Below are 24,220 nucleotides of genomic sequence, written 5' to 3' on the forward strand. Positions count from 1 at the left end.
TACACCTACCCTCGTCCGATCATGATGTAACTCTAGGCTCTATGAGAAAGCTCCTGAGATGTCTATACGTCGTCTTGATAGTCAATAATAGAATACTTGTGAATGTCCTTGTCTACCAGCTCTCATTTGTTCGAAATACCTAGGGATCCCCTATTCACTCGCCCTTTCTAGTTTAGGCTTAGCTGGTCCAGTGACCCACAAATTCTAGCCATCGCGGCTTCGTCTTCATCTTCATCACTCCATCTCATCTCATCGGACTCCCAAATTTGACAAATTCAGTCGGTTTGTTCCTAGAACTTATTCATTGGGCTTGACCAGCTATAAAAATGATTTCCTTTCCGACAAATTTTGGAATGGTTGAATACAATGTGGGGTTTGAGCGAAACACTTGCTACCCGATCGTCAGTTCCCAAGTCAATTAACATTAGGGGTTTATCAGCTCTAGGACAATGCGTTCAATGAGCTGGCAGGAAACATCAACCCGCGAAACTCGCGAGTTTACAATCTCTACGACTGACATTCAGTGGCCGTTCAAGAGGTGACCCGCAACTCTGTATGAGCAGAAAAAGAGAATCGTTTCCCCTAAATATTGTCGAATGCCAATCTTGAGCAATTATTCGTCATCGATGTTTCTACGCTTCATTCGCACCGGAACCTTGCCCGCTGCATTCAGAGTCCCCAAGCCATATCCCTTCATATCCATTTTCAACGACCGAACGTCTGCCAGGACTTCACAATCAAACAATGAGACCATCATTGCTGCTGTTAATATGATCTCACGTTTCGCGAAATGACGACCCGGGCACATGCGGGGACCTCCACCATAAGGAATCCACGATCCCTCAACGTCCTCAGGGGCGAACTTTGCTTGGGATGCCGTGTGTGGGTCGTGAACTGGGGTTGAGGGCGATTTGACCCGCATGTTATGCTTTCTAGGTCCACTAGTCTCGTCGCCTGCTGCTTTCATGAACCTATCGGCCCAAAATGTATCGAGGCCATGTTCATCGCTTGCGCCCGTGTTCCATACGTTCTTGTCCATATGCGCTGGAGTCGAACTCATGAAGAGCGTCTTCCCAGCCGGTATGAACCAGTCCCTAATTTTCAAGTTGTACTTCTTAGGTGCTCGCACGATGAAAACATGCACGCGCAGTCTCAATACTTCTGCGTATATTGACTGCATAAGATGCGACTGCAGTAGACGGTCGATGTCAAAAAGGGTGTCGGGATCATCGTTTCTGCAAACCTTGAGCTCCTCCCTTACTCTGGTAAGAAGGGCTGGGTCTTGGAAGATTTCTAACGTCGTCCAAAACGCTGCCACAATGGCATTGCGTACGGATCTATGTCATCCAATCAGAAAAGTGCGCCACGGTATATGAGCGATGTCATCATGGAACTTACGCCCAGATAGCTCCAAAGTCTTCAGATGCAATTGCATCATAATCCATGCCGTCCATGTCCATGAACACGCCTTGCCGATCCCTGAAAAAGCTGCTGCCCCAGAAAGGGTCATCTCCACTTGGCTCAACTGTGGATGGGTGAAAGTTTTGTCTTGCGAATGCTTGCCAATCTTTGATGGCGGCAAGCAGCCGGTCTCGCGTTGCGTATACCTTCGGTGCGAAAATCCTCGGTGTGCCCTTGAAAAGTACGCCGGCCTCACGATCCATCTTCCAGAAATCTTTCAGGAAGTTTGGACTGCGTTTCAAGAGATATTTACCACATAGAGCGTTCACGGTAGCAGTTGAGATTTCTGTCTCGAAGAACCCCAGAAAGTCCGGCCAATGCTCCCATTCCGAGCCAAGCGTATGACCTTTAAGACGCTTCGTCACATCGGTATGATATCGTCGCCAGAACGGTGCGAAGCCACTACCTGCGAGAAATCGAGCAATATTTTGATAGGTTTTGAAGTCCACCCGGTTTCTGGCCTCTACCGTGCTTCCAGGATACGGCCGGAGGCTACCTCCTGAATCGTCTTTGTCATAGATTTCCAGCGCTTTGTCTGCCATCCCAAATGCATTTCGGAGGCTGAATTTATGGATCACTGTTGACGTGGACGTCCAGGAGTTACGAAACACATGCTTGATATTCTCGGCTCCCTGGACGATATATACGTCTTTCGAGAATATGGAAAGGCGGATTGGATCCGGCATCCGAAATATCCTATCCTGATTGTCAGAGCCCCCCTTATGAAACGAGGAACAGAATCCTTACCTTGAGTTCATTATGAGCTCGAGCGGGTTACTGAACAAAAAGGAGAGTATCAACGGTATGAATCCGATCACAGGTATCCATTGTGGAAGTTTTGGCGGCTGCTTGTTCGATGACTGCTGCCGTGATATCGAATCGAAATTTCTCTGCATCACAGCCCTGTTGACCAAGCAAATGACCAGACAGACGGCGATGCATGCGACAAGCAAGCCATTATCATATCCTGGGGAGTGTAGTGGAAGAGGTAATGTGACCCAAGATTGATCTGCCACGCCTGTTTTTGCAGCATGAAAAAAGGCCTTTGGAGTGTCCAAATGGCTGTCATTGAAACCTTCGAGCTCCATGTTTACAGTGAATCCAGCTCAAGGCCTGTGGTTCACAACATGCGCTAGGGCTGGCAGAGCCTACTTTTATATCGTCGCATCCTGGTGGACCAGAGCGTTAATGTAGTATCGGGGAATTTTATCCTAGTCACTCGGCGACGCTCGCAACGGTTATTGGTTCAAGTGAACCTCAATTGTCGCTCCGACGGACTCGTGCTATCCACGGAGCCAGTTACGCAAGCAATCGCAGTTATTAGAATTCCGGAATGGCCGTATCGGTTGGTGGCTAAATCTACATGGTTCTTTCAAATTGCGAACCCAAGGTTCCCGGCGCCACAAGGCTGAAAATGCCGCAAGCGAATCTGAGCTGAAAAGCGCTCACTACAGTCATTTTCGTTTTCTCGGCCCAAATATCATGTATTCCCTCACTAGCCTATGATACATACATGGTGGGACCCAATGAAACGCAATGCAACAGGACATGTGCTATCGATCAATCTCGAAGTAACCTATTCCCATATCATTGTTGCCGATCGTGACGCTTATATCTAGTTCCTGACATTGAAGAAGTCTGGAACAGCAAGATGCGGGTCTCCAAACTGTGGATCAGGCAACCGGATGGAAGCTGCCGGATGCAACCTCAACTCAAATCACACATCGGGCCTATGATCAGCCGAAAATCGTTTTCAGCCTTTTTCTAGCTCCAGGATGGAGACTCATTGGTGCCTATGGAACACTCATTTATATCATGAAGCCGTTTGCTGGACATTGAGGATCAATCAAATCGCAGCACTGGCAACCGCTACTCCGTCCATCAGAACTCAATGGCTAGAATTAACCCAAGATACACTACAATAACCCAACATGCTAGTCAACACATAGTCTAGCCTTGGGATGCGGTTAGGAAGGAATATTGTTGAACGGTGTGAACAAATGCCCCAAGCACCGGTCTTGCGGCTCTCCGCATGGGTATTGCTAACCGGACTATCATCAACTCCGAAGGCGAGTCCCTGTATATTTACTTTTTCCGGGAATCAAACCTGGGGGCTATATCCCAATAGCCATTCACGAAGCTTCCTGGCCGAGACCAGCGTCACACCGTACATCAGCAATGGATGTGGATGGTATGCACATGACATATGCACTTGTGACATGGACGTTGCCAGCCTTTACCTATCTGTCAGAACGCCACGGCACCTAAGGTTTATGTATATTTCCTACGCTTTGATTGCATGTCGTTTACTACGCCAACACACACTGGTAACACGTTTACTTGCCACATCGCAAGCGTGCTTGGGTAAAAGTTGACACTCAAGTCTATAACGGATTAGGTTTCAGTTAGTCATGGAGTTTAAACTCCATCGAGTTCAATGGTTTGATGAAGATCATCGCGCGTCAAAGACAACCAAAATTCCTACGTCATGACAGACTTCGGGCTAGGTTTCCAAGCGGACATGAGATCGGCGTCTGAGAATATTCGGAAGTTTACCCGAAGAAGACACGGAAGGTGTTTGGATTCCACCCGTTAATCGCTCATTTTAGCACCAGCCTCATCCAGAGTTCAAGTTGAGCGAAAATAAACGAAGAGAAACTCAATCGGCCGTCCCAAATTGTCCGAACCAACCGCCTCCTCGTCTATCTAATTCGCCTTCAAGAATCTCGCCTCACCTTGACGGGTTTCATGTCGACGAACCTCACCTCACTTGGGCCCTTGCTCGCCATGCTGCCAACAGTCGAAGCTCTCACTCGCCAGACCATTTCATAACTTTATTTTCGCCAACAGACCACCTCTCATCCGATAGACCTTGGGTATTGTCCACTCAGCAAGCTCTGTGTGTAGTTGGTGATCTGGAGATTCAGTGCGCGATATTCCTTTACGATGCAGTGCTACCATTTTAGATTGGGAGACCCCATCATCGCCTCAAACATGGAACGCCTATTTGGCTCTACACTCACATGTGGTGTAATCTGATAGTGATCCGCTTATCCATCGAGGTCGATGAGGCTCGTGCGAAGAGGAGCAAGGTTACGCGTGGATATGGCGAGAAGGTATTTTCCTAGGAAGTACTTGGTGCCCATGCGCATCCGGAGGTTGTGGATCCATTCATTTTTCGTAGTCAGCCTGGTCTAATCATCAAAAGAACGGCTGTTCCTTGTGATGCTTTCGATTGGAACTTGTTGGGTTCGTTAGCAGGAAAGGAGATGTTGTCCAAGAGGACATCTAGATCTACAAGCAAACTGACATGAAAGCAAAAATAACAGCTACCTGGCCTAGTCTCTCCAGAACACTATAGCCTCCAGAACACTATAGCGCCCAGATGTGTTGCTTGATCATAGGATAGATAAGCCATGTTGAGCGGCAAAGCAACCGATTTCTCCGAGGACTTGCATGTCCAAGGCCTCTCTGGACGAAATTTATGCGGCTGACAGAAACCTCCGTTACCTAGACCAGTCTTCTGATAAATTCTATCAACACCCAGTTAGATCCAAAATCTGGAGGATTCCCCCTCCGTAAACCCTAGTCTAGCTACACCCGTTTTAGGGCTTACGGCTACTTACCCCTCCCCTTCCTTCCCTTGTCTCCCCACGTCAACGTCAACGTCAACGCCAACACAGTGAATGCATCTCATCTCATCTCATCTCACCCTCCTCTCCTCCCCCTCCATGTCAGCCTTCAACCCCCTCAAAATCGAAATGGAAATCCACTCCCGAGCCTTCTCCGGCAGAATCCCAAATCCCCACGCCTGCACCGCATGCGGCCAATAAGCCGTCACCAGCGCCCGCTGACCACCCAATCTTCGCCCAAGCGCTGATGCCGCTGCTGACGCCAACCCTGATGCTGATCCTGATACTGGTTCTGATGCTGATGATGGTGCCGGGCCAACGTACCGCAGCGCCGCGCGCGCCATGGCTCTAGACGTCGGTACAAACCACCCCGGGGTAAGCCTGTGTCCGTCGCTCTGCACGTTCCCGCATACCACGCCCAGTACACTTACGGGTGTTTTCTCGGCTAGCATCTCCGCGTGCAAGGAGCGGGTGAAGGCGTCGACGTAGGCTTTTGAGGCCGCGTAGACGGATAGATAAGGGAGGCCTGTTGCGGAGAGGGAGGATATGTTGAGGATGAGACATGGCAGTAAACCTCCCTCCTCCCTCTCCTTCTTGTTCTGGGTGGATAGAAACCGAGGCAATATGATGCGATTGATCTGCGTCATGAAATGCGCGTTCACATTCATCACCCGAGAGACTTCTTTGTCCGAGAAATCGGCGAGACGCTGATACGTATATCGCGTCTGGCCTGCTTGTCCGCCGACATTGTTGATGAGGACCCGGAGCGATATACCCTGCAGTACTTTGGCCAGGGAATCTTCTAGCGTGGTAGTGGAGGAGGCGGCGGCATCGTATTGGAAGATGCGGATGGAGCGATGCGGGAAAGAAAGACGGAGTTGGGTCCGTGCGTGTTCGAGCTCTTGGGTGTCTTTACCGTGGATGATCACGTTGAAACCCCTAGATAAGAGCTCTTGGGCAAACCCAAACCCGATGCCGGCGGTGGAGCCGGTTATGAGGGCCCAGGATTCGGCGGCATTGGGGTTGGAGGAGAGGTATTGCGGGAGAGACGAGGGGAGGAGGTAAATGGTGGCGTGAAGGACGAGTTTGGTGAGGATGTAGATGTGGAGGAGGAGGCCGGAGAGGTAGAGGGTTAGGTGGAGCATGGCTGTTGTGCTATGCTCTAGGTTGCTGGATGATGTGTTATGGATAGCTCGGCGGCTGTTTTTATAAGCTGGTTGTGGTGTTATTGATTATTTGCTCCGTTGAACGTGAGCATCCGCCGTGCTGACGTCGGAGCTCTATGCTTTGGTTTCATCTTTGGTCCTTCTCAGTACCTTCCTTGTTTGGGATGCAATGCTTTCTCGGAGTCCGTTCGGGCCTGTTTCCCGAGGTGGGCTAGGTTGGTCTATTCTAGTTCTAGTGCCTCTTGTCTCAACAAAGAATGGCTCTCAGTCCCAAGTGCTTCTGGACCGCCGGTCTAGCATGGTTTCTCATAGCTCCGATAGATACAGACTATAGTAAAAGGTTATCAGACCCGCCGATAATAGCAATTCGATCTGTATTACTTACTATTCAGAATTAGGATTCAAAACGCATTCAGGAAGATAAAGGACCCCAGTAAGAATTCCCCTGAGGCTGCGAATTCGATTTGGTTCGATAAAACTCCTCTAACATGCTAATGCCGTAAACCAGCACGTCGCCGTAGAGCTGACTTTTTGAGACCAGTATCTGCGTGGGATGGCGATAGCTGACTTCATGGCGATCATTCACGCCATCAAGTAGCAGGTGGGGTCTCGGTCGAGATGTAGATCAGGAATCAGCAACGTGGTGAGTGGAGGAATCCGGATGAGGCCAACCCTGAATAGGCAGGTAAATAGGTAGCAAATATGGGGGCTATATAGACAGCTGTTATAGTCTTCATGCAAAGCACGAAAGGCTCCAGGTAAGATATCGCGAATCGGCTTCGCGTATTTCTTCCATTCCTGCCAAGAAGGTCGAGGCTGCGGTCCATTGCCTGGTGCATGACACTGAAGTACCCCTCGAGGGGAGCTGGATGCTTCTGCCTATCGAGAAGCTGGGATGCCTGTCTAGTCCAGCTCAGCGTAGCTCAGAAAGCGAAGGATTCGAAACATCGCCAGACAGTACGAGGCAGTAGTAGTGCTTACTTACTCACGGTAAACCACCGAACGAGCACGCGCGATAACATCGGTCCTCACTTTCTCGCTACTGCCGAGATGATGCTGACAATGACTCGGATGGCGACGACGAAGCTGCTCAAAAGCGTGTACAGACTCAGTGTGTTGGAGACATAGCCAATGGTTTTAGTATCCGGAGGTAAAACGGGTGAGCCGAAATGTCCGCCATGTTGATCAGGGCAAGAACACGTCACGTTGAAGAACAGGGCTTGCGAATTGGCTGGATTAGAAAGGCCATCAGCTTAAGATGTTGGGGAAAGTATAACAAGGCTCTGTAAGCCACGCTGCCAGTAGGCTACCTTCCTCTCATCTATAATTCAGCCTGGTCGAATTTGCCGATCCAATAAGGTTGGTCAGATCACTCTGAGATGATGGACTAGTCGCGACGCGGACACGTCTGTTCCGATGCAGGAGCTGATTGGCTTTGGCCATTAATAAAACTACCCCGGACTATAATTGAGAGCCGGACGTCATGCAAGGACATGTTGGGGGCAGGGGTTGAGGCTGAGTTGTGAGTTCCATGCTTCTTGCTGACATCCACCAATTCTATGTTTCCCTTTCCCCTGTAAGCAGTTTGACACACGCAGGATTGACTCACCTTCTAGATGCATTATCTCCTCGTATCAGAACCTGCTCACCAGCGGGATTGCCATTGACATTGTGGCTATAACGCGCTCTTTGCACGCTTCTGGGCCAGCCTTTTTTTTTCTTTTGCAGATGAGCGCTTTGACTCATCCAGGCCAGGGGAATGTCACATAAGATCCTACGAATCAACAACCAAATGTCTCAGGCGTATCGAACGATGCTTATCCTATGACGACCTTTCGGGTTGCTGACGGTCGATGAGCTCGACGAGGTACAAATCCAGAAATAAAAGGAAGGTACCTGCAAGTGTGGATGCGTGACATGTATGCTCATCAACTGCTTCAACACAAGCAGAGCTACACCTGAGCCATGGCCCTATTTCTGAAGGCCGCCTTGGCCCCGAGCAATAGTTTCCTTTTTCCAATCGTCGCTCTTTGTTCGTCCCTGTTGCTATGGCGCTTTTGGAGGTTCGTGATTCGTCCAAAGCTGCGTCCGCTCGACCCTAAGGAGCTTCCATATTGGATTCCGATAGTTGGTAAGGAATCCCACTCAATGTATAGCTCTGAAAGTCCATACTGACGCTTAACCAGGACATGCTGCTGCGTTCTTCAACAACTCATACGTGTTGCTGAGAAATGGCGAGTAAGTCTTATGTTCCTGACCCTGTATCGACATGGCAACAGCGATATACTCACCAGAGCTCAGCAAATACTTCCGCGGCTCCAAAGAGTCATACGCTGTTGAGGTCATGGGTCAGACAATCTATGTAGTGACATCCGCCCGCGACAGCGCCGAGATCTACAAGAACACCACCACGATGTCCTTTGAGATCTTCGTGCGCAAATTCATCCGAAGCTGCGGAGCTAGCGACGAACTTCTAGACCGACTGTACGGCGCGCCTCCTCTCGCCGGTGATGTCGAGAGTCGGTCACTCGGCGATAAAACGCATGACTTTCATGGCATGCAGCTCTTCCCGGGTGGTCATCTACCGGAATTCACGGCCATCTTCAAAGAATTCCTAGAGGACTCAGTTCGGATGGATAGGCTACCGGGAAAGCGTTATATCACGGCTTCTGGGGAAGGCTGGGTGAATCTGAGACTGATGAAGTTTGTCTCCGATTATTTCGTGGACGCGGGCCAACGGACGTATTTCGGTAAACGTCTGGGTGAGATTGATCCGGATCTGATCTGGACATTCCTCGAGCTGGAAGACCGAAGTTGGCAGATTCTGTACGAGATTCCCGCGGTGTTTGCGAGGAAGGCGCACGCGGCAAGAGACGGGATTATCGATGCTATTCAGAAATGGTTCGAGACGCCGCCTGAAGATCGGCCGGATGGATCGTGGTGGATGAACACGATGGAGGCAGAGATGAAGGCCTTGGGGTTCAACACTCGCGAGATGGCCACGACGGTGGTTCCGATTTATATTGGGTATGTCAACTCCTGGGCTCTTTTGCTCCTAGTTTTCTTTCACTGCCCATACTTGTCCGATGAATAGTGCTTACCGTCATCTAGGAGCAACACCAGCACCCGGAAAGCCTGTTTCTGGCTCCTTGCCTTCCTTCTCTTCAACCCCGAACTCATCGAAATTGTACGTGAGGAGACCAAACCCGCGCTGAGTAACGGCCCCGTGGACCTCGAATACCTCAAGAACAACTGTCCCCAGCTCAACGCCATCTGGATGGAAACCCTTCGCATGGCCACCTCCGCCGCGTCCTTCCGCTTCCTAACCGAGGACACCATGGTCGGTGGCAATCTCCTGAGGAAGGGAAACCGAGTACTCGTGCCCAGTCGTCAATTGCACTACGACACAGACGCGTTCGGCGACGACGTCCAGGCCTTCAACCCGGAGCGGTTTCTAACGGGGAACAAGCTGACCATGGGCCGGAACTGGAAGCCTTTTGGTGGTGGAAAAAATCAGTGTCCTGGGCGGTTTGTGGCCCAGCAGCAAACATTCTTGTTCGTCACCTTGTTGCTGCATCGTTTCGATATCGAGATGTTGCCTGGTCAGAGCTTTCCTAGGTGGGCGGAGGGGGACCCATTTCCGGGCATGATGCCAGCGAAGAATGGTGATGATTTGATTGTTAGGGTGACTGAAAGGAAGGCGGTATAGTAGTATATAGACTTTTGTCAAGATTGATGCAAGAACAAGTCTTCACCTTCCGAATAGTTTCCTCTTTCTGCTGAATACTCCCTCCTTTGACGCTATACCGCATTCGGTGCACGAGAGCGACACCAACCCAAAGTAGACTAGCGTCTCTCTATACTTGGCTCTTCTTTTCCGCCTCACTTCTCTCTCTCTTCCCTTCTCTTCCCATTCGGCGCACTCGGAGATGGTACCTGCTTTTATCTAAAATCAACAGAGTATCATTGAACCGTGCCCAATGTACAAGCCTGTTCCAGCCAGGCCCAAGAAAACAGACATTGTCCGATCGCGCACCGGCTGCCAAGGCTGTCGCGAACGCAAAACCAAGGTCAGTCGCCAATCTCAAGTACTTCCCAGCAACTAACGTAGAATAGTGTGATGAGCAAAAGCCGACATGTGGGACATGCGCCAGGCTGGGGAAAGTCTGTCGGGATCGGGATCGAGAGTTCCGATTCCGTGTGACGACTGGACGTGCAGAGGCCACGGACCGGTCCTCCACGAGTCAAGCGTTCGAGTTGACAGGCTCCGATGGTAGTGCGTTTGCAGATCTTGATCTGATCAGGTCCCTTCAGCACACTGAGAGAGACATTTTCTACTCCACGTACTGGGAAGGTCAATGTCTCCCAGCCCTTCACCCGATCTTTCATTCCACGTCTCGCCACATCACCAACAATGTGATGCTAAGGGATGCCATACTGGCCTTATCATCCTGTAATCTAAGCCGTCTGCATGCGGAACAGAGAACTCAGTCAACTACTTCCATGGGCCTCTTTAGTCCCAGCCTCATCCATCAGACTAGAAGCCAACTCTACTACTCTTCGGCTATCAGGCGATTCGCATCCTTGAACCAGCTCGAGTATCAAGCCAACCCTACCCTCTCACTGACGGTTCTGGTTCTATTCGCATACATCGAATCTTCCATGGGAAACTTTCATGGCTTCTCATGCCATGTACAGGGCCTGTCGAAACTGTTCATCAATATTCATGACGCAGTTCTCAGCTCCACTTTCACACCCTTACTATCCGCGTGGATGCAAGTACGCTTCGTGGTCTGGTGGGCTCGGGCCTACTTCAGCTCCATTGAAGTGCATCAGCAACTCCCTTCCATCACCTTACCCCCATCGCTGAACGCACCCTGTACCTCGCTCCACGAGCGACGAGTCACTATCCTCAGTATCATGTGCGAAGCCCATCGAATCAGCTTCCAAGCGGCACTCAAGCACTGGTCCAGCGATGCCACATGTCCTGACCCCAATCCCACAGAGACCCCCAACCCTCAAGTCCTCCTCGCCGAGCAATCCCACCGTCTCGACGAATGGCTCTCCCACCTCCCTCCCTCCGAACAACCCATCCCTCCCACCCAAAGTACCCCTTCTCCCGCCCACCAAACCAACGAGCCCATCATCTTTCCCTCCCACGACGCAGCCCTTAACTTCGCTTACTCCCTCGTCGCCCGCATCATGACCTCCCCCTCCTTCCTCGCCACCCTCCCCTCCACCAACCCCAAGGACCTGGGCCACGAATGCTCCGCCTCAACACCCTTCCTCACCCTCCTCCTCCGCATTCTAAGCGGAATAAACCTCCACACCTCCCTCGTCCAAAACACCTACACAATCGGCTTCTCCAGCCTCCTCCTCGCATCTCTCCTCCGATGCCAGGATCCCTCACTCAGTCTCGAAATCCAGTCCTGGTTACAGAAACTCAACGATGTGCATCCGACAGAAGAGGGCGCGTTTCCCGTCTATCAGGCGCTGAGGGTCGCGAGGGCTGTGCATCGTCAGAGAACAGAGCATGGGTTTGATGTGTTTGCGATTAGTTTGCCCGTTGATGATGGTGGTGGATGGCCGAAGTTCAGCGCGTATAATAGTCAGAGGATTGAGGGGTTGGTGTTGCATGGGAAATGGAGGGGGAGTGGGAGGCTGGGGGAGGTGAGGGTTTGGGTTTGAGAATTGAGGTTTGGTAGTTGTTCTGATGTTATAGTATAGGTACTTGGTAGGGATTTGTGGATGTAGGACGATGTCGATTCGAATGATGTCAACTAGCCATATGTCTGTGAAGATGATTGTTGAAGAGATATTCCTATATGTCAAACGACAATGCTTCATTAAGACAACCAAGTTTCCTTATCCACACGCAATTAGTTTCTATTGAATCTCAAAGGCTCAATATTATCTGACAAAACGAGATAGAAAGTACATTATACCGCTAGCATATATGAAAAACCAAAACATCATCCTAGATCATCTCATCTATCGTGATCGCATTGCACTGCATGTAATTACCCCCCCTTCTTTATAGAACGTGTATATCCTCAAATCCCCAGATACTATATTCATCACCCCGAAGCTGAATCAATCATCTCGATCAACTCCTCATACTCACCCGTATTCCTTAACATATCCCAAAAGATACCCTGTTGTTTAACCAACTCCGCAGGAGAGTCGTTCCTATCATATATCAAGTCAGCATGCATCACACATACCAAGAACCTTTTCCAATAAAGGCAAAAGGAAGGCGAAAAGGCAAAACAACCCCCACCACCACAAACAGGAGCACATAAATAGATATAATAGAGAGAACATACTCAACAATCTCCCCCTCACTCATAACCAAAACCCGATCATAATCCATGATCGTCCGCAACCGATGCGCAATCGCAATGATCGTACAATCCGGAAACATCGCCCTCAGGACCCGCTGCATGTGCATGTCTGTCTCGTGGTCCACGGACGCGGTCGCCTCGTCGAGTAGCACGACTTTCGAGCGCCGACACATGGCGCGTGCGAGACTGAGTACTTGGCGCTGGCCTTGGCTGAAGTTTTCGCCGTTCGCTGCTACAGGTGTCGATAGTGTTAGGGGGCGGGTGAATGTCGTGGAGGTGGGTTTGCTAGGGCTGGTTGGGTCGGATGGGTGGTCGTCGTCGTTGTCGTTCTTGTGGGTGGTTTCTGGGACGTGGATCGAGGAGGTACAAGCGGCCAGGGCGGACTGGAGTTCTGTGTCGCTGGAATCGCCAAAGGGATCGAGGTTGGAGTGGACGTCGCCGGAGAAAAGGACAGGTTCCTGCGGGATGAGAGTAACGCTGGTGCGAAGGCGGTTAAGGAGGATGGAGCTGATGTCGACGCCATCGATGGTGATTTTGCCCTGGGCGAGGTCCACAAAACGTAGCAGAGACAGACCGAGGGTGCTTTTGCCGCTGCCGGTGCGGCCGACGATGCCGATTCGTTCGCCGGGATTGGCAACGAAGGAGACGTTGCGCAGAACGTCCGGTCCATCGCGATGATAGCGCGCCGTAACGTTGTGGAATTCCACCCGGCCCGATACCGGCCAGCTGGCGGGGACAGAGTGGGCGAGGGCCTGCTTGTCTGTGAGATGTTCTTCCGGTTCGATCGCGGCGTACTCGCCCATGCGTTGGAATGAGTTGAGCTCGACTTCGAGCTCGTTCATCGATCGGACGAGTGTTAGGATGGTTTGGCTGAGGCCGATGGCGTTGGTTAACGAGAATCCCACCAGTCCCGCAGATCCCGACCAGAAGTAGGCCACGCATCCTGCAGCGGCGGCCACCGAGGCGGCGCAGAAATCAGAGCGGACCGATACCCAGCGGTTACAGTTATATTGTGTTTCGGCGGAGCGAGCATGCACGGCCAGCCTTTCGGCCAGCAGACGCTGAAAGACCTCATCCATACCCTCCCGAGCACGGATTACGCTCAACCCGGCTAGAGAATCAGTAAAGTGAGAGAAGACGGGAGAATAGTTGATCGAAACGAGGCGCTTGATGGAGACCTGCGCGCGAGTGTACATCTCCCCGATCACGAATCCAGCGGTGCAGATGACGGCGGCCGGCAGGGCGAAGATAGGCATGATCGATGCAACGCTGGCGATCCGCAGCAGAAAGCGTAGCCCGTTTTCGATCGACATGCGCAACCAGTCAATAAGCACCGTGTCCATAGACCGCGTATCATTGCCGAAGCGGTTGATTGCACGTCCGATCGGATTCTCATCGAACCAGGTAATCGGCGCAGACAGGACTGCTGTCACCAGTCGCTGATGCATCTTCTTGGCAGCAACCCAGCTTCCGTACTGATAGACCAGATTATTAGTTAGCTGCAGCAAGAGAAATGCAATGATCGAAATGGCGTATATGGCCAAGTAGAAGATAGAATTCGGGTGTTCGTCTTCTTCGTAAGTGCCAGTCCAAATAGACAGCCAATATGTGATACCAAAGTACGCCAGCTGCACGGTGATAGTGACGAGAATCGCCAGCGGCGCGTACAATGGTCCACCAAACAACATCATATACCGAAAGACTAATCACCGTATTGTCAGAACCGTACAGCTCAATATATAGATGGAGAACTTACACATTGTGCGAGGGACCCGTCCAGTAGCAGTGGTCTCCTTAGCCAAGCGCCGGTCCTGTGTCACAGATGGCGGATCCTGAACCACAACCGGCGCAATGTTGGTCATGGGCTCCGACGGAATATCCTCCGTCTCCACCCTCTGCGGCTCATTGAGCGGTGTCGACGTTCCTGTGCCCAGCGTAGGAGTGCTGCACGGCGTCGGCAGCAAAGACGGCTGAACGCTGGTAGGTGACTTGACAGAAACCACCTTTCCATGCTCCAAACGTACCGTCAACTGCGCATCCTGAAGGGCGGCTGGATAGCGCGTAACAAGCACCACCGTCCGGTCTGAGAGCAACCCTGAGCGGAAACACTTGTCATAGACAAGCGTGGTCGTGTGCGTGTCAAGGGCAGAGAATATGTCGTCGAGAAGAAGCGTGCTGGAGCGAGAATACAAAGCTCGCGCAAGAGACACCCGTTGTTTCTGGCCTCCTGAAAGCGAGGTCCCTCTCTCGCCCACCACTGTGAGATCACCAGCCGGGAGCTGGCGAAGATCCTGCGCCAGACCACTGGCCTCGACAACGATGCTATAACGCATCTCGTCGAATGCGCTATAGAAGAGAATGTTCTGACGAACCGTATCGTTCTGCAGCCAGGGCGCCTGAGGCACATAGGCCACGTCGCGAGGGCAGGAGGCAGTACCAGATTCCAGAACAGTTTCTCCCAGCAACGACAAGAGTAACGACGTTTTGCCACTCCCTGTGGGCCCTGTCACTACATTGAGGGCCCGAGGCTTGAAGTGGACGGACACATCCTGTAGCCTGAACGCAGCAATGGGCGTACGCTTGAAGGTCGCCTGGTTGAGCTCCAACGGCCCATCAGGGTGCCGTTTGATCTCGCCTGCAGTGTCAAAGAATCGGTCCACGCGCCGCAAAGACTCCGCTCCCTGAGCAGTGTACCGGCTGACGTTGGATAGCCAAACAAACTGAGACCTGAGTGTTTCCATAATGGACAAGGAAGTGAATGCAATCGGTGCTCGCAGAGGAAGGTCAGTGAAAAGAACCACAGTCGAGAACATCACCAGTAAGCTCATCATCGGCAAAAGATCCCCGGCCATCGAGATGGCAGCTGCGAAGACACTCCGCCGCCAGAGGCGACGTTGCTCGACACCTCGGACTCCGTTGATCGAATCCATGGCCGCATTCTCCCATCCGAAATACTTCAAGGTGCGAATAGAATTCAGATACTCGGAGATCTTGAACAGACGCACATCCGTCGCTTGCATAACCGACCGTTGAATCTTCGACACCTTGCGAGACGCCAATGCAGGCAAGGGAGTCAAGATCAACATAGTCAGAACGCCGAGCAACGAAGGCCACCCGATGATCCGATAGAGAAACACAAGCGCAAAAGTGATCGATATCGGTGCCGATGTCGAAACGTGGAAGATATCCCGCGAGTTGTAAATGGCGTCGACATCATACGACATCAGCGTAGTCAAATTGGCCTGACTCGACTTCGAGGCCCCCTTGGACGTATCCGCCTTCCGCGACGACTTAGCCTTCTTATCCGAATTCGACATATCCACCGAATCATCGTATATATACGACCTCATCGCCGTTTGATAGATCTCCTGGACCAAGGAAACATTAACCCTAACCAGCAGCCGAGTCGCCGTGAAGATATACTGCTGGTAGCAGAGCGAACGCATCACGGGGCCGACGAACAGCAAAGAGATCCAAACGGCAGGATGCACGACAGCCGACTCATCATCTTCAAAGTACGCCAGCAGCCGCAACATGGCATAGGGCGCGACGAACTCCACCACCGCCGTCGTCGCCGACCAGCACATCATCGTCTTGATCTCCGTCTTGAGCAACTGGCACAGCGTACGGAACGTCTTGCCGCCTTTCAACCGCTGCTTCTTGATCTTCTTCAGCCATCTCGAGGGCTCATCGTACGACGGTAATGGCGGTAGATCGTCCATCGTCAGATCCTTTTGACATCCCCGCAGAATCACATACGTGATCCATTCGTACGAGCAGTAGTACGAGAACAGAGAGCACGTTTCCTCCGGAGACCTCCCATCATCCGTCCACAGTTGCTCTCCAGTCTCCGAGTCAGGAAGAAACGAAGGCGAAGACCGACGCGGCCGTGGCGTCGCCAACGCTATCGCCACCACAGCCGCTAAACAACCCAACAGCGCCGCCGCGATCGGTCTTGGACGATACGTCGCGCCGACGATAACCATGGGAACGACATCCTGCACAACGCCCAGCGCCAGCGCGGCCAGCGCAATCACATTCACATGAACATACAACTGGGCACGAGCGTCCCGATACTTCTTCCTGCACGCGATCCGAGCCACGCCCAACACGACCAAATAACTCAGCAGAAGCGCTCGCTTCCAACTCGCCCCATCATCCTGCAACTCTACCCAGCTGAGAACGCACGCCGCAATGCACGCGACCAGATGCGCCACCGCGTAGGGCAGCGAGAGCACGATCTCAGACCCGCGGGGATCGTTGTCGTCATTCCCAGGTTCTGTATGAAGCCGGTACTTGGGTCTTCGGAACCCGGAAACAGACCGGAGCAGAATGGACATGACGCCCATGATCCCTGAGGCGAACAAGACGACCAGGTGGAGATTACCTATGGCTATCAAAGCCGAAAGCTTTTGCGTTCTATACCGCCATAGTTCCCTGGGAGAGCGGTTTAGCAATTAATTCAATTACGACAAACCGAGGAGTTGAACTGTTGAAATAGATAGCTAACCTCTGCATTGAGCCACCATCAAGGTTGGAAAGAGTCTCGTCTGCTGCAACCTGCCGTGTCGAAGGAAAGATCGCTTGCTGGGGAACCCCATAGATGGACTCCATAGCGGGAAGCACAAGGGCGATAGACACGCGGGATCGGCCCTCATAAGCGTACAGCCAAGCCGGAACTCGTTAGAGGCTGGCAATCCCGCATCGGAGGGAAAGGCTTGCGTTTAGGGATTGCTATCGGCACTGTCTGGGCACGCAAGGGGGGCAGGGATATGTCCATCGTCCAGCTGGAAACAACACGAAAAAGCGGAATTGTCGGAGGAGTCAAAATTTCGACGTTCGTCACTTTATCGCGGGGCTTAGTCATCGGCATACCATGATGCAATTCCACCGGGTTATAGCAAAACATGCGCGATCAATTAGTTCGACGTCCTCTGAGCAATCAGATCCTGGCTTAATATATCCTCGGGGCTTGATTTGCGGCATTTATGGAGTTCATCGGAGTTGCGCCGACGTTCGGCGTGTGCTGCATGAGAGTTACCCCGATTATGATGCTTTTGCCAACTTTGGCTATATATTTCCTGGAATGAGCAAGGCTGAGCAACAGAATCCAACGAGTCTGGTTATCTCCAAAAGGACCCTAATTGCTCAAAATAATATTCCGTTGGTACAGGAGGTAAAATCAGTATCAGCACTAGAATAACAATAATGAGGACCCCATTAGAACCCGTAGTCATCCAATGGCGAACGGCCGTTTCGATATCTCCACAAGCGACTCAGGTGCCAGGCCGGATCATTGTGGCGGCAGTGAACAGCTGGTCGAGCACTGACAGGATCCTCTACGATGAAGGCCACGAAAACATTATGCACGCTTGAAAACCCCGGAGCAGCAAGGGGGAACATGGGATCGAGATAATGCTGGACAAACAGATGGCCAGAACCCTGCCTCTGGAAGAGATGGCCGAGGTACCGATTTCTCAGGTTAATGAAATGTATAACTCCCCATTGACACACGAAGTCCCGCGAGTTGGCATAATGTTCGATGAAGGGAAAGCGTTGCCAACCGGCTTCGCCCCCGCTAATTGGAGGGGGAATGGGTCGCTGTGATGCTGCTATAGCAGCTGCGCTTTGTCCTACCTCATCAATCATGCTGAATGATCGTGGACGGGTCCTCGCCTCCGCTTGCGGTTGAGCATTTTGAGGCGCCACTGAATTAAGGATAACCTTCTGAAATTGACCGGCTGCGGGCCCTCGGTCTCTGGGCCGCGGCAGGCTGGTATGACCGTCTTCCCCTGGAAACAGCCGCCGTGGATCATTGAAATGATTTGCGGCATTGCCAAATGTGTAAATCTCCAACTTCTGCAGATGCTCCTGAGATATCTCACCCACGAGCCAGTCAACGATTAGACTTGTCGCTATGCCTCCCTGGCTGTGAGCGATGAGGATCAACTTGTGGCAATCGTCATCCCAAAGAGTCTCCTTGATGAGCTCGTACGAATCTCTCACGTCTTGCGTTGCATAGCAGAAGTTCCGTTGAATCAGGCATTTGATTAAATCGAAAACAAGACCCGATCTGTAGAAGACATTAGCAGGCCTACAGTCAGACTCCGCAGTGCTGTGAACTAAGTAGCATACGTAGGACTATGGATTCCTTTGACAGGCCGAAGGAATATCTGAGAGAGGCGGTTGACACTGTTCTGCATCCAATGGGTTCTGTTGGCGGTTAAAGAGGCCTCTATGTTAGCGTTCAACGTAAACTGTCGAGGAGATAAAGTGGTCCAAGTTACCCAACTGTAACTCCATTGATAAAGATCCAACGTTCGTGGATATGATTTCTTTGGGCCGCTAATGGGAGGGTTGAATGCAATATCCGGGACCCGGTGTTCAAGGTAAAGCTGCAGATGAGCTCATTTATTGCTAAAGCCATAAAGACGTAGACCACGAAAAGGGGCACTGGCATCCAAAGGAAACCGAGAATAGGTAGTGATATCAAGAAAGAAACTTGGTAAAAAAAGAGAATGACATGGACTGCGATAACAAAAAGATTGTCCACTGTAAGGCTTAATTCGTCTACTGGCCCACTCGGATGATCCACTGGATAGAACAACCAGGGAATATACCGGCTGAACTTCACGGCCAATACGATGTCACTGAAGAGTAACTTCCACGGAGAGGCCGTATAAGGCAAGGGCGTGTCCTTGGTGTTGACAGGCCTTGACGCACGAAAGACGTCAGCCATGCCTGGGAGTGTCTCTATGAATGGGATAGATAAAGGAGTGTACGGAGCTGGAGCGTGCGAACAAAATGTGGAGAGACCTTCTATTCGAGCTTCGGAAGATGTCAAAGAGGAAATTTGGTGGTTCCTTCCCAGTTCCTACAGCCTTCTTTGCGGCTATTCATGGAAAGAGTCATCGACCCACCTTTGATGGAAGACTGTGGCTTTGTTACTCAACAACAAGGAAACAAACATTTTGGGTGCATCATACAGTTTCCAAACAGCTCCATGCGACGCAATATGGAATCGTCATTTTCGATGCATCCCCTCCATTTGTAACTACCGTGGCTCTAGGGCCAGCATCTTGAAAATAGTAGGTGTAGCATTCAAACTCTAGACATGCAAGACGTGATCAATGGACGATGCCATTGTCCAGTGTTGGTGGAACAAAGAAAGCCAGGCTATACGGGGACCTTCACCCGTATAATACGCCGCAAAGGCAATTCCCTGTCCTTTCTTTGTGTTTGTCCCTTTGTTCAATGTTCACACGAAGTTGATTCGCACTGATAATGGCATTATACCGGGAAATGTTTGCAGACCCAAGAAGTCGATATGGCTCGCCGGATATATAATCTTTTGTTGTACCGGCTTCTGAAAGAGCCTTTTTGTATCGTCAGCTTCAAATTTCTTCAAACATCTTCAATTTCCCATAACCATGATCATTGATCTGCGCGTATCCCCTGACAGAGAACGAAGATACCAACATTCAGAACTTGAAGCAAGTCGTATCCAGTGTCATAGCAACACCAATCACTGCAACAACCAGTTGAAGCCCAAGACACAAGCTTGGATCTTGTGTCAATAGACGGACCTCCATAACGTCGACATTCTGTTATGCCATCGAGATCGGAAAAGTCTATAATTCAAAGGGCAATCATGTCGTCAATCCAGCAGACGTACCCTCTGACGGTCGGCGATTTGACGAAAGAACAGCTAAATCAGCTCATTGAAGTGCTGAACATCGACACCGTCTCCCCTGAGGGAGATACTTCGGTGGAAGGGCGGATCAAGGATGCAATCAGAAAGCTTCCCTGGGATCTGCGCCGTCATGCCTTAACTCGAATTGTGCCAAACGCTATTATCCAACCGGCCATCTTGTGCGACCGACACACCGGCATGAACCCCTACGTGGTCAACCACATTTTTATTCTGATCAAGCGCGAGGTGACCGAGCATTTGAAACATCTCGAGCGATACACCGGCGAGATCGCTTCTGAAGTCAGGCTACTACTGACTGAGCTCAAAGGGATCCGGGGTTTATGGCGCAGTGATCCAAATTTGAAGTCGTATCTGAAGTACATGAAAGTCTCGCATCAGCATAGCGGTTGCGAGGCATGCATGCTGGCGCAGATTATCCAAACACCAACCTGGCTGCAAAACCTTCGCACGGCCCTGTTGAGCCGTACGAGAACGCGAGCCAGGCCCAATAAGCCTCACCGACCACCGCAGCTTCTGAGGTTTGTCGACGGGGGCATCAACACACACCCTCATCTCGTTACCGACTTGTTCTATCAGAGTGGCCAAATGGCATATTCCCTGAAAGACGTGAGAAAGGCGGCGGTCCAGCAATACAGACAAGCATGGCAAGGTAATGACCACGAGGATGACAGGAGTGAAGATGAACAAAATCCTGACGACAGCTATAGCAAACGCCAGACCATCCATGTTTACTGGCATCAAGAGGGGAGAGAGCAATCGGGAACGGTGGATAGATTAGGCAGCGAAACCGCTGTCGAAACGTCGAGCTCCATGACTGCCGTTGACGATGGCGACCAATTGCAAGCCATGCACGGGAGAACGACGTCTAGAAAGACAACACCCAGTGAGGCTCTAATCAACGAGATCATCGCAGAATATGCTGGGTTGACAGGAACGCCAGACATGGAGGATGCACGACAGAGCTTCCTGGTCTTGCAGCCTGATCTGGCCCCTCCCACTCCATTGTGCGTCACCAAACCGGGACCGAATAGTCCTTCGATTGTTTCTCCCACCAGCACGTACGTCATCAGCCCGTATGCCACCAGTTCAGGGGCCACCAGCAGCTCAGTTGCCACGACCCCATATGCTACCAGTTCAGATGCCAACATCTCACCTGCCACAAGTCCAGAAGAGATCATCAGCCTGTGTGCCACGAGCCCTTATGGTGCGACTGAACCGCGCAAGCCCTCTTTTGCAGTACGCAATAGCAGCACAGGAGGATGGAAGTGCGGACATTCCACTCCGCGAGACGCCATCGACTGGGAAAAGATCATCCATAAGCCCAGCCCTCTGGACGATCTCTCTGCACGAGCCGCCTCGGCCTTCCGCGACATCAATGGAACCGCTGAGCGCATCGCGGTTGAATACCAAGATATTCTCACTCCGCACCAGAAGCTCGAATACTCTGACTCGGAGTATTCCGTCTCGCCGGGTGAGGAACACTCCCGTCCACCTACCACCTGGGAACTACTCTGTGACAATATGAACATCGAGCAACCCCATCCTCAGCTTAAAGAAACAAAGAGAGGAAAGGGGCTGGTGAAGATGTTTAAGAAGACACCTCGCATCGAGGTTGCCAGGGCGTGAGGAAGTTCTTTGTAAATATGCTGGTATTCTGTTCTCCTGGTTCGATATCCCCATATTTAATTATATAATGGCATACCATGAGGCGTTTTCGTGAGCTTGGATATATCAGGTTTCCTGTTTATCGGATTTTGGTTTGGTTAATTATTCCTGCACCGCCGGTAGTAAATAATCATTCTCATATACAATAGCTCGAGATGAAGACAATGAAAAGAGAAAGAGCAGGACCTTCCAAAAATACAAGAAGTGTAATATGAATTTGCTGAAATTGATTATCGTATGAAATATAAAATTAAACAATGTAAGAATGAAAGTAAAAGTTTGTCATACCCGATAATCATGACCGACAATTATTAACACAGAGTAGCGAAAGGTGCAATAGAAAGTAATCCTGCAGTGGCGAGGAGACGACCCGCAGCTCCTAGAAAACCACCGTGATGCCGTGAATAGTTTGTTGAAAGAGAAGAGGGGAAATTAAAATATCAGTAGAAGAGATAAGGGTGGATAAAAGAGTGTGGGATTGTTTCATTGACGTCTTGTTTACAAGACACTGCTGGCAACGCCGTGGTTGGAGCCCTTCAAACTGTCGACGCGCGGTGACAGTGTGACCGTCTTTCGACGCAGGCGAGTGCGGGTGCTTGAGTCCGTAGACTCGTCGGTAGAAACGATTGAGGGGGTCATCGTTGTGGTCTCGGTCTGAGTTTCGGCGGCCAAAGCTGCCTCGTCCTCAACCTTTCTCTGAGCGGACTCCCGAGATCGTTCGTACCGAAGCGTGACGTCGCCTTTCCATTGAGTGTTCAGCAGGCGGTCCCAGAAGATGAAGAACGGTTGAGAGAAGTTGGTCTTGATTCCCCAACTCTGGTGATGGATGTCGTGGTAAGCGGCATTGTTGGATGTGAGATGTTGCAAGGGATCCCAGGGGAAGGCATATCCGCAATGATCATCGACGGTCTTGATGGTGGAGAAGGTAAAGAACCACATGGCCTGGCGGTTGGTCATCCGAGCCGTCAGGAAGGCAACGCCGGTGCCGGCGGTGTCGAGCAGGAAACCCTCGACAGGGTGGTTGTAGAGAGCACCAAACGCATACGGCACATAAAGACGGTGGTGACGCGAGTGGAAAGTGACTACCAATCCCGTTAGAACGCAAAAGGCAAGGTGAACTGGAGAGAGATAAATGAACACTTACCATACAGCCAGCGGTTGAGATGCATGGCGCGGTGAAGGAAATACTGCCAGGTGTCGACGACGCATACACCCCAGACGAACTGCAGCGCCGGAACGAAGTACCAGTAGATGAAGCTACCGGCTGCCAGCTCCCAGGCGGCAAAGGCAGGAACCACGCTCTCAGCGCCGTCGTCCAGAATCACGGACTGCGTGAGTCCGGGATAGCGACCACCGGCCAGGATTCCTCCCAAGACGGTATGACCACTCAGAGCGAGGCTCTTCGACATACCCAGAGCGTCGATGCCGAACAAGGCCAACAAACGGGGCAAGCCTCGCTGCAAGAGCCGGAGGCGACGCGCCCAAACCGCAACATCGTATTCTTCCTTGCCGATATATTCCGGAGGGTCGAAGTATCCCATTGCGAAGCCCGCAATGGTTTGAATGATTTGCTGAAGAACGACGTCCCTGACCACATCCCAGCGAGACACGTGGTTGCGCTTCAGAACCTCTGCGGGGGTGTGTAGGCGGTACTGTGGAAAGAGATCTTTGGTATCGATGTAATGGTAGACCATAGATAAGGCCCAGTACGCCACAATCGGGAGGATCAGCGACACTATGTTATCGGGAACCGGAGCCCATAGCGGGGGACGTGGGCTTAAGGTGTATGTCGGAAGAGGAGGGAGGTCATATACAGCGGAGGCGTTGGCTGCCATGGTGAGGATGGCAAAACGACCGAAGTCTGACGTGTTGGTAAAAAAGCAAAAGGTGTTTAAAATGCCTTTCCAGAGAATCAACACATCGGACTGCTTCGATTGATAGCCGGACAGTCCCGAACGGGGGGGTTAATGGCGGATGGCGAGGGTAAGGAGATCTCAACTCGACGGAGGAATTAAATTTTCCAAGTACGGAGTATATAGAAAAGAAGTTGTCCCTGGAACAATCGGAACCTTTCCCAAGGCGGTCCACAATCAGGGGACGCGATAGCCGGAACCGATAGGACGATGATTAATCAGGGAAGGGGAGGCCGGAAAGGAGGGAGTGAGTGGTTGTTGACGACGAGTAAGCGGAAGGAAAAGAAAGAGAAACAGAAGCCAGGTAGGAAGAGAAAAAGGAGTG

The 24,220-nt window shown here is 51.4% G+C and overlaps 8 protein-coding genes across 8 annotated transcripts; 3 read left to right on the forward strand and 5 right to left on the reverse strand.

The window, feature by feature from the left end:
- Positions 1-151: 151 nt before the first annotated feature.
- Positions 152-2,219, reverse strand: LDX57_011126 (cytochrome P450; the record flags this gene model as incomplete). The annotated part of the gene is made up of 3 exons (XM_046092872.1): positions 152-1,337; positions 1,399-2,157; positions 2,209-2,219. The coding sequence occupies 3 exons, from the start codon at positions 2,217-2,219 to the stop codon at positions 614-616; spliced, it is 1,494 nt and encodes a 497-aa protein (XP_045948850.1). The 3' UTR covers positions 152-613.
- Positions 2,220-5,164: 2,945 nt separating this feature from the next.
- Positions 5,165-6,238, reverse strand: LDX57_011127 (putative short chain dehydrogenase/reductase; the record flags this gene model as incomplete). Its single annotated transcript, XM_046092873.1, has 1 exon — positions 5,165-6,238. One exon carries the CDS (start codon positions 6,236-6,238, stop codon positions 5,165-5,167), a length of 1,074 nt encoding a protein of 357 aa, XP_045948851.1.
- Positions 6,239-8,224: 1,986 nt separating this feature from the next.
- On the forward strand, positions 8,225-9,968 carry LDX57_011128 (cytochrome P450; the record flags this gene model as incomplete). The annotated part of the gene is made up of 4 exons (XM_046092874.1): positions 8,225-8,390; positions 8,446-8,497; positions 8,561-9,286; positions 9,371-9,968. 4 exons carry the CDS (start codon positions 8,225-8,227, stop codon positions 9,966-9,968), a joined length of 1,542 nt encoding a protein of 513 aa, XP_045948852.1.
- Positions 9,969-10,239: 271 nt separating this feature from the next.
- Positions 10,240-11,947, forward strand: LDX57_011129 (Zn(II)2Cys6 transcription factor domain-containing protein; the record flags this gene model as incomplete). The annotated part of the gene is made up of 2 exons (XM_046092875.1): positions 10,240-10,329; positions 10,376-11,947. 2 exons carry the CDS (start codon positions 10,240-10,242, stop codon positions 11,945-11,947), a joined length of 1,662 nt encoding a protein of 553 aa, XP_045948853.1.
- A 389-nt stretch (positions 11,948-12,336) lies between these two features.
- LDX57_011130 (putative ABC multidrug transporter) lies at positions 12,337-17,217 on the reverse strand (the record flags this gene model as incomplete). Its single annotated transcript, XM_046092876.1, has 4 exons — positions 12,337-12,448; positions 12,586-14,305; positions 14,360-17,040; positions 17,114-17,217. The coding sequence occupies 4 exons, from the start codon at positions 17,215-17,217 to the stop codon at positions 12,337-12,339; spliced, it is 4,617 nt and encodes a 1,538-aa protein (XP_045948854.1).
- Positions 17,218-17,823: 606 nt separating this feature from the next.
- LDX57_011131 (uncharacterized protein) lies at positions 17,824-19,063 on the reverse strand (the record flags this gene model as incomplete). The annotated part of the gene is made up of 3 exons (XM_046092877.1): positions 17,824-18,676; positions 18,739-18,816; positions 18,891-19,063. The coding sequence occupies 3 exons, from the start codon at positions 19,061-19,063 to the stop codon at positions 17,824-17,826; spliced, it is 1,104 nt and encodes a 367-aa protein (XP_045948855.1).
- Positions 19,064-20,254: 1,191 nt separating this feature from the next.
- On the forward strand, positions 20,255-21,943 carry LDX57_011132 (uncharacterized protein; the record flags this gene model as incomplete). The annotated part of the gene is made up of 1 exon (XM_046092878.1): positions 20,255-21,943. The coding sequence occupies one exon, from the start codon at positions 20,255-20,257 to the stop codon at positions 21,941-21,943; it is 1,689 nt and encodes a 562-aa protein (XP_045948856.1).
- A 537-nt stretch (positions 21,944-22,480) lies between these two features.
- Positions 22,481-23,817, reverse strand: sur2 (sphingosine hydroxylase; the record flags this gene model as incomplete). The annotated part of the gene is made up of 2 exons (XM_046092879.1): positions 22,481-23,064; positions 23,127-23,817. 2 exons carry the CDS (start codon positions 23,815-23,817, stop codon positions 22,481-22,483), a joined length of 1,275 nt encoding a protein of 424 aa, XP_045948857.1.
- Positions 23,818-24,220: the final 403 nt, after the last annotated feature.

The sequence above is a fragment of the Aspergillus melleus genome (genome assembly GCF_016097325.1).
Source record: "Aspergillus melleus strain CBS 546.65 chromosome Unknown contig7, whole genome shotgun sequence".
NCBI classification, from domain to species: Eukaryota; Fungi; Ascomycota; class Eurotiomycetes; order Eurotiales; family Aspergillaceae; genus Aspergillus; species Aspergillus melleus.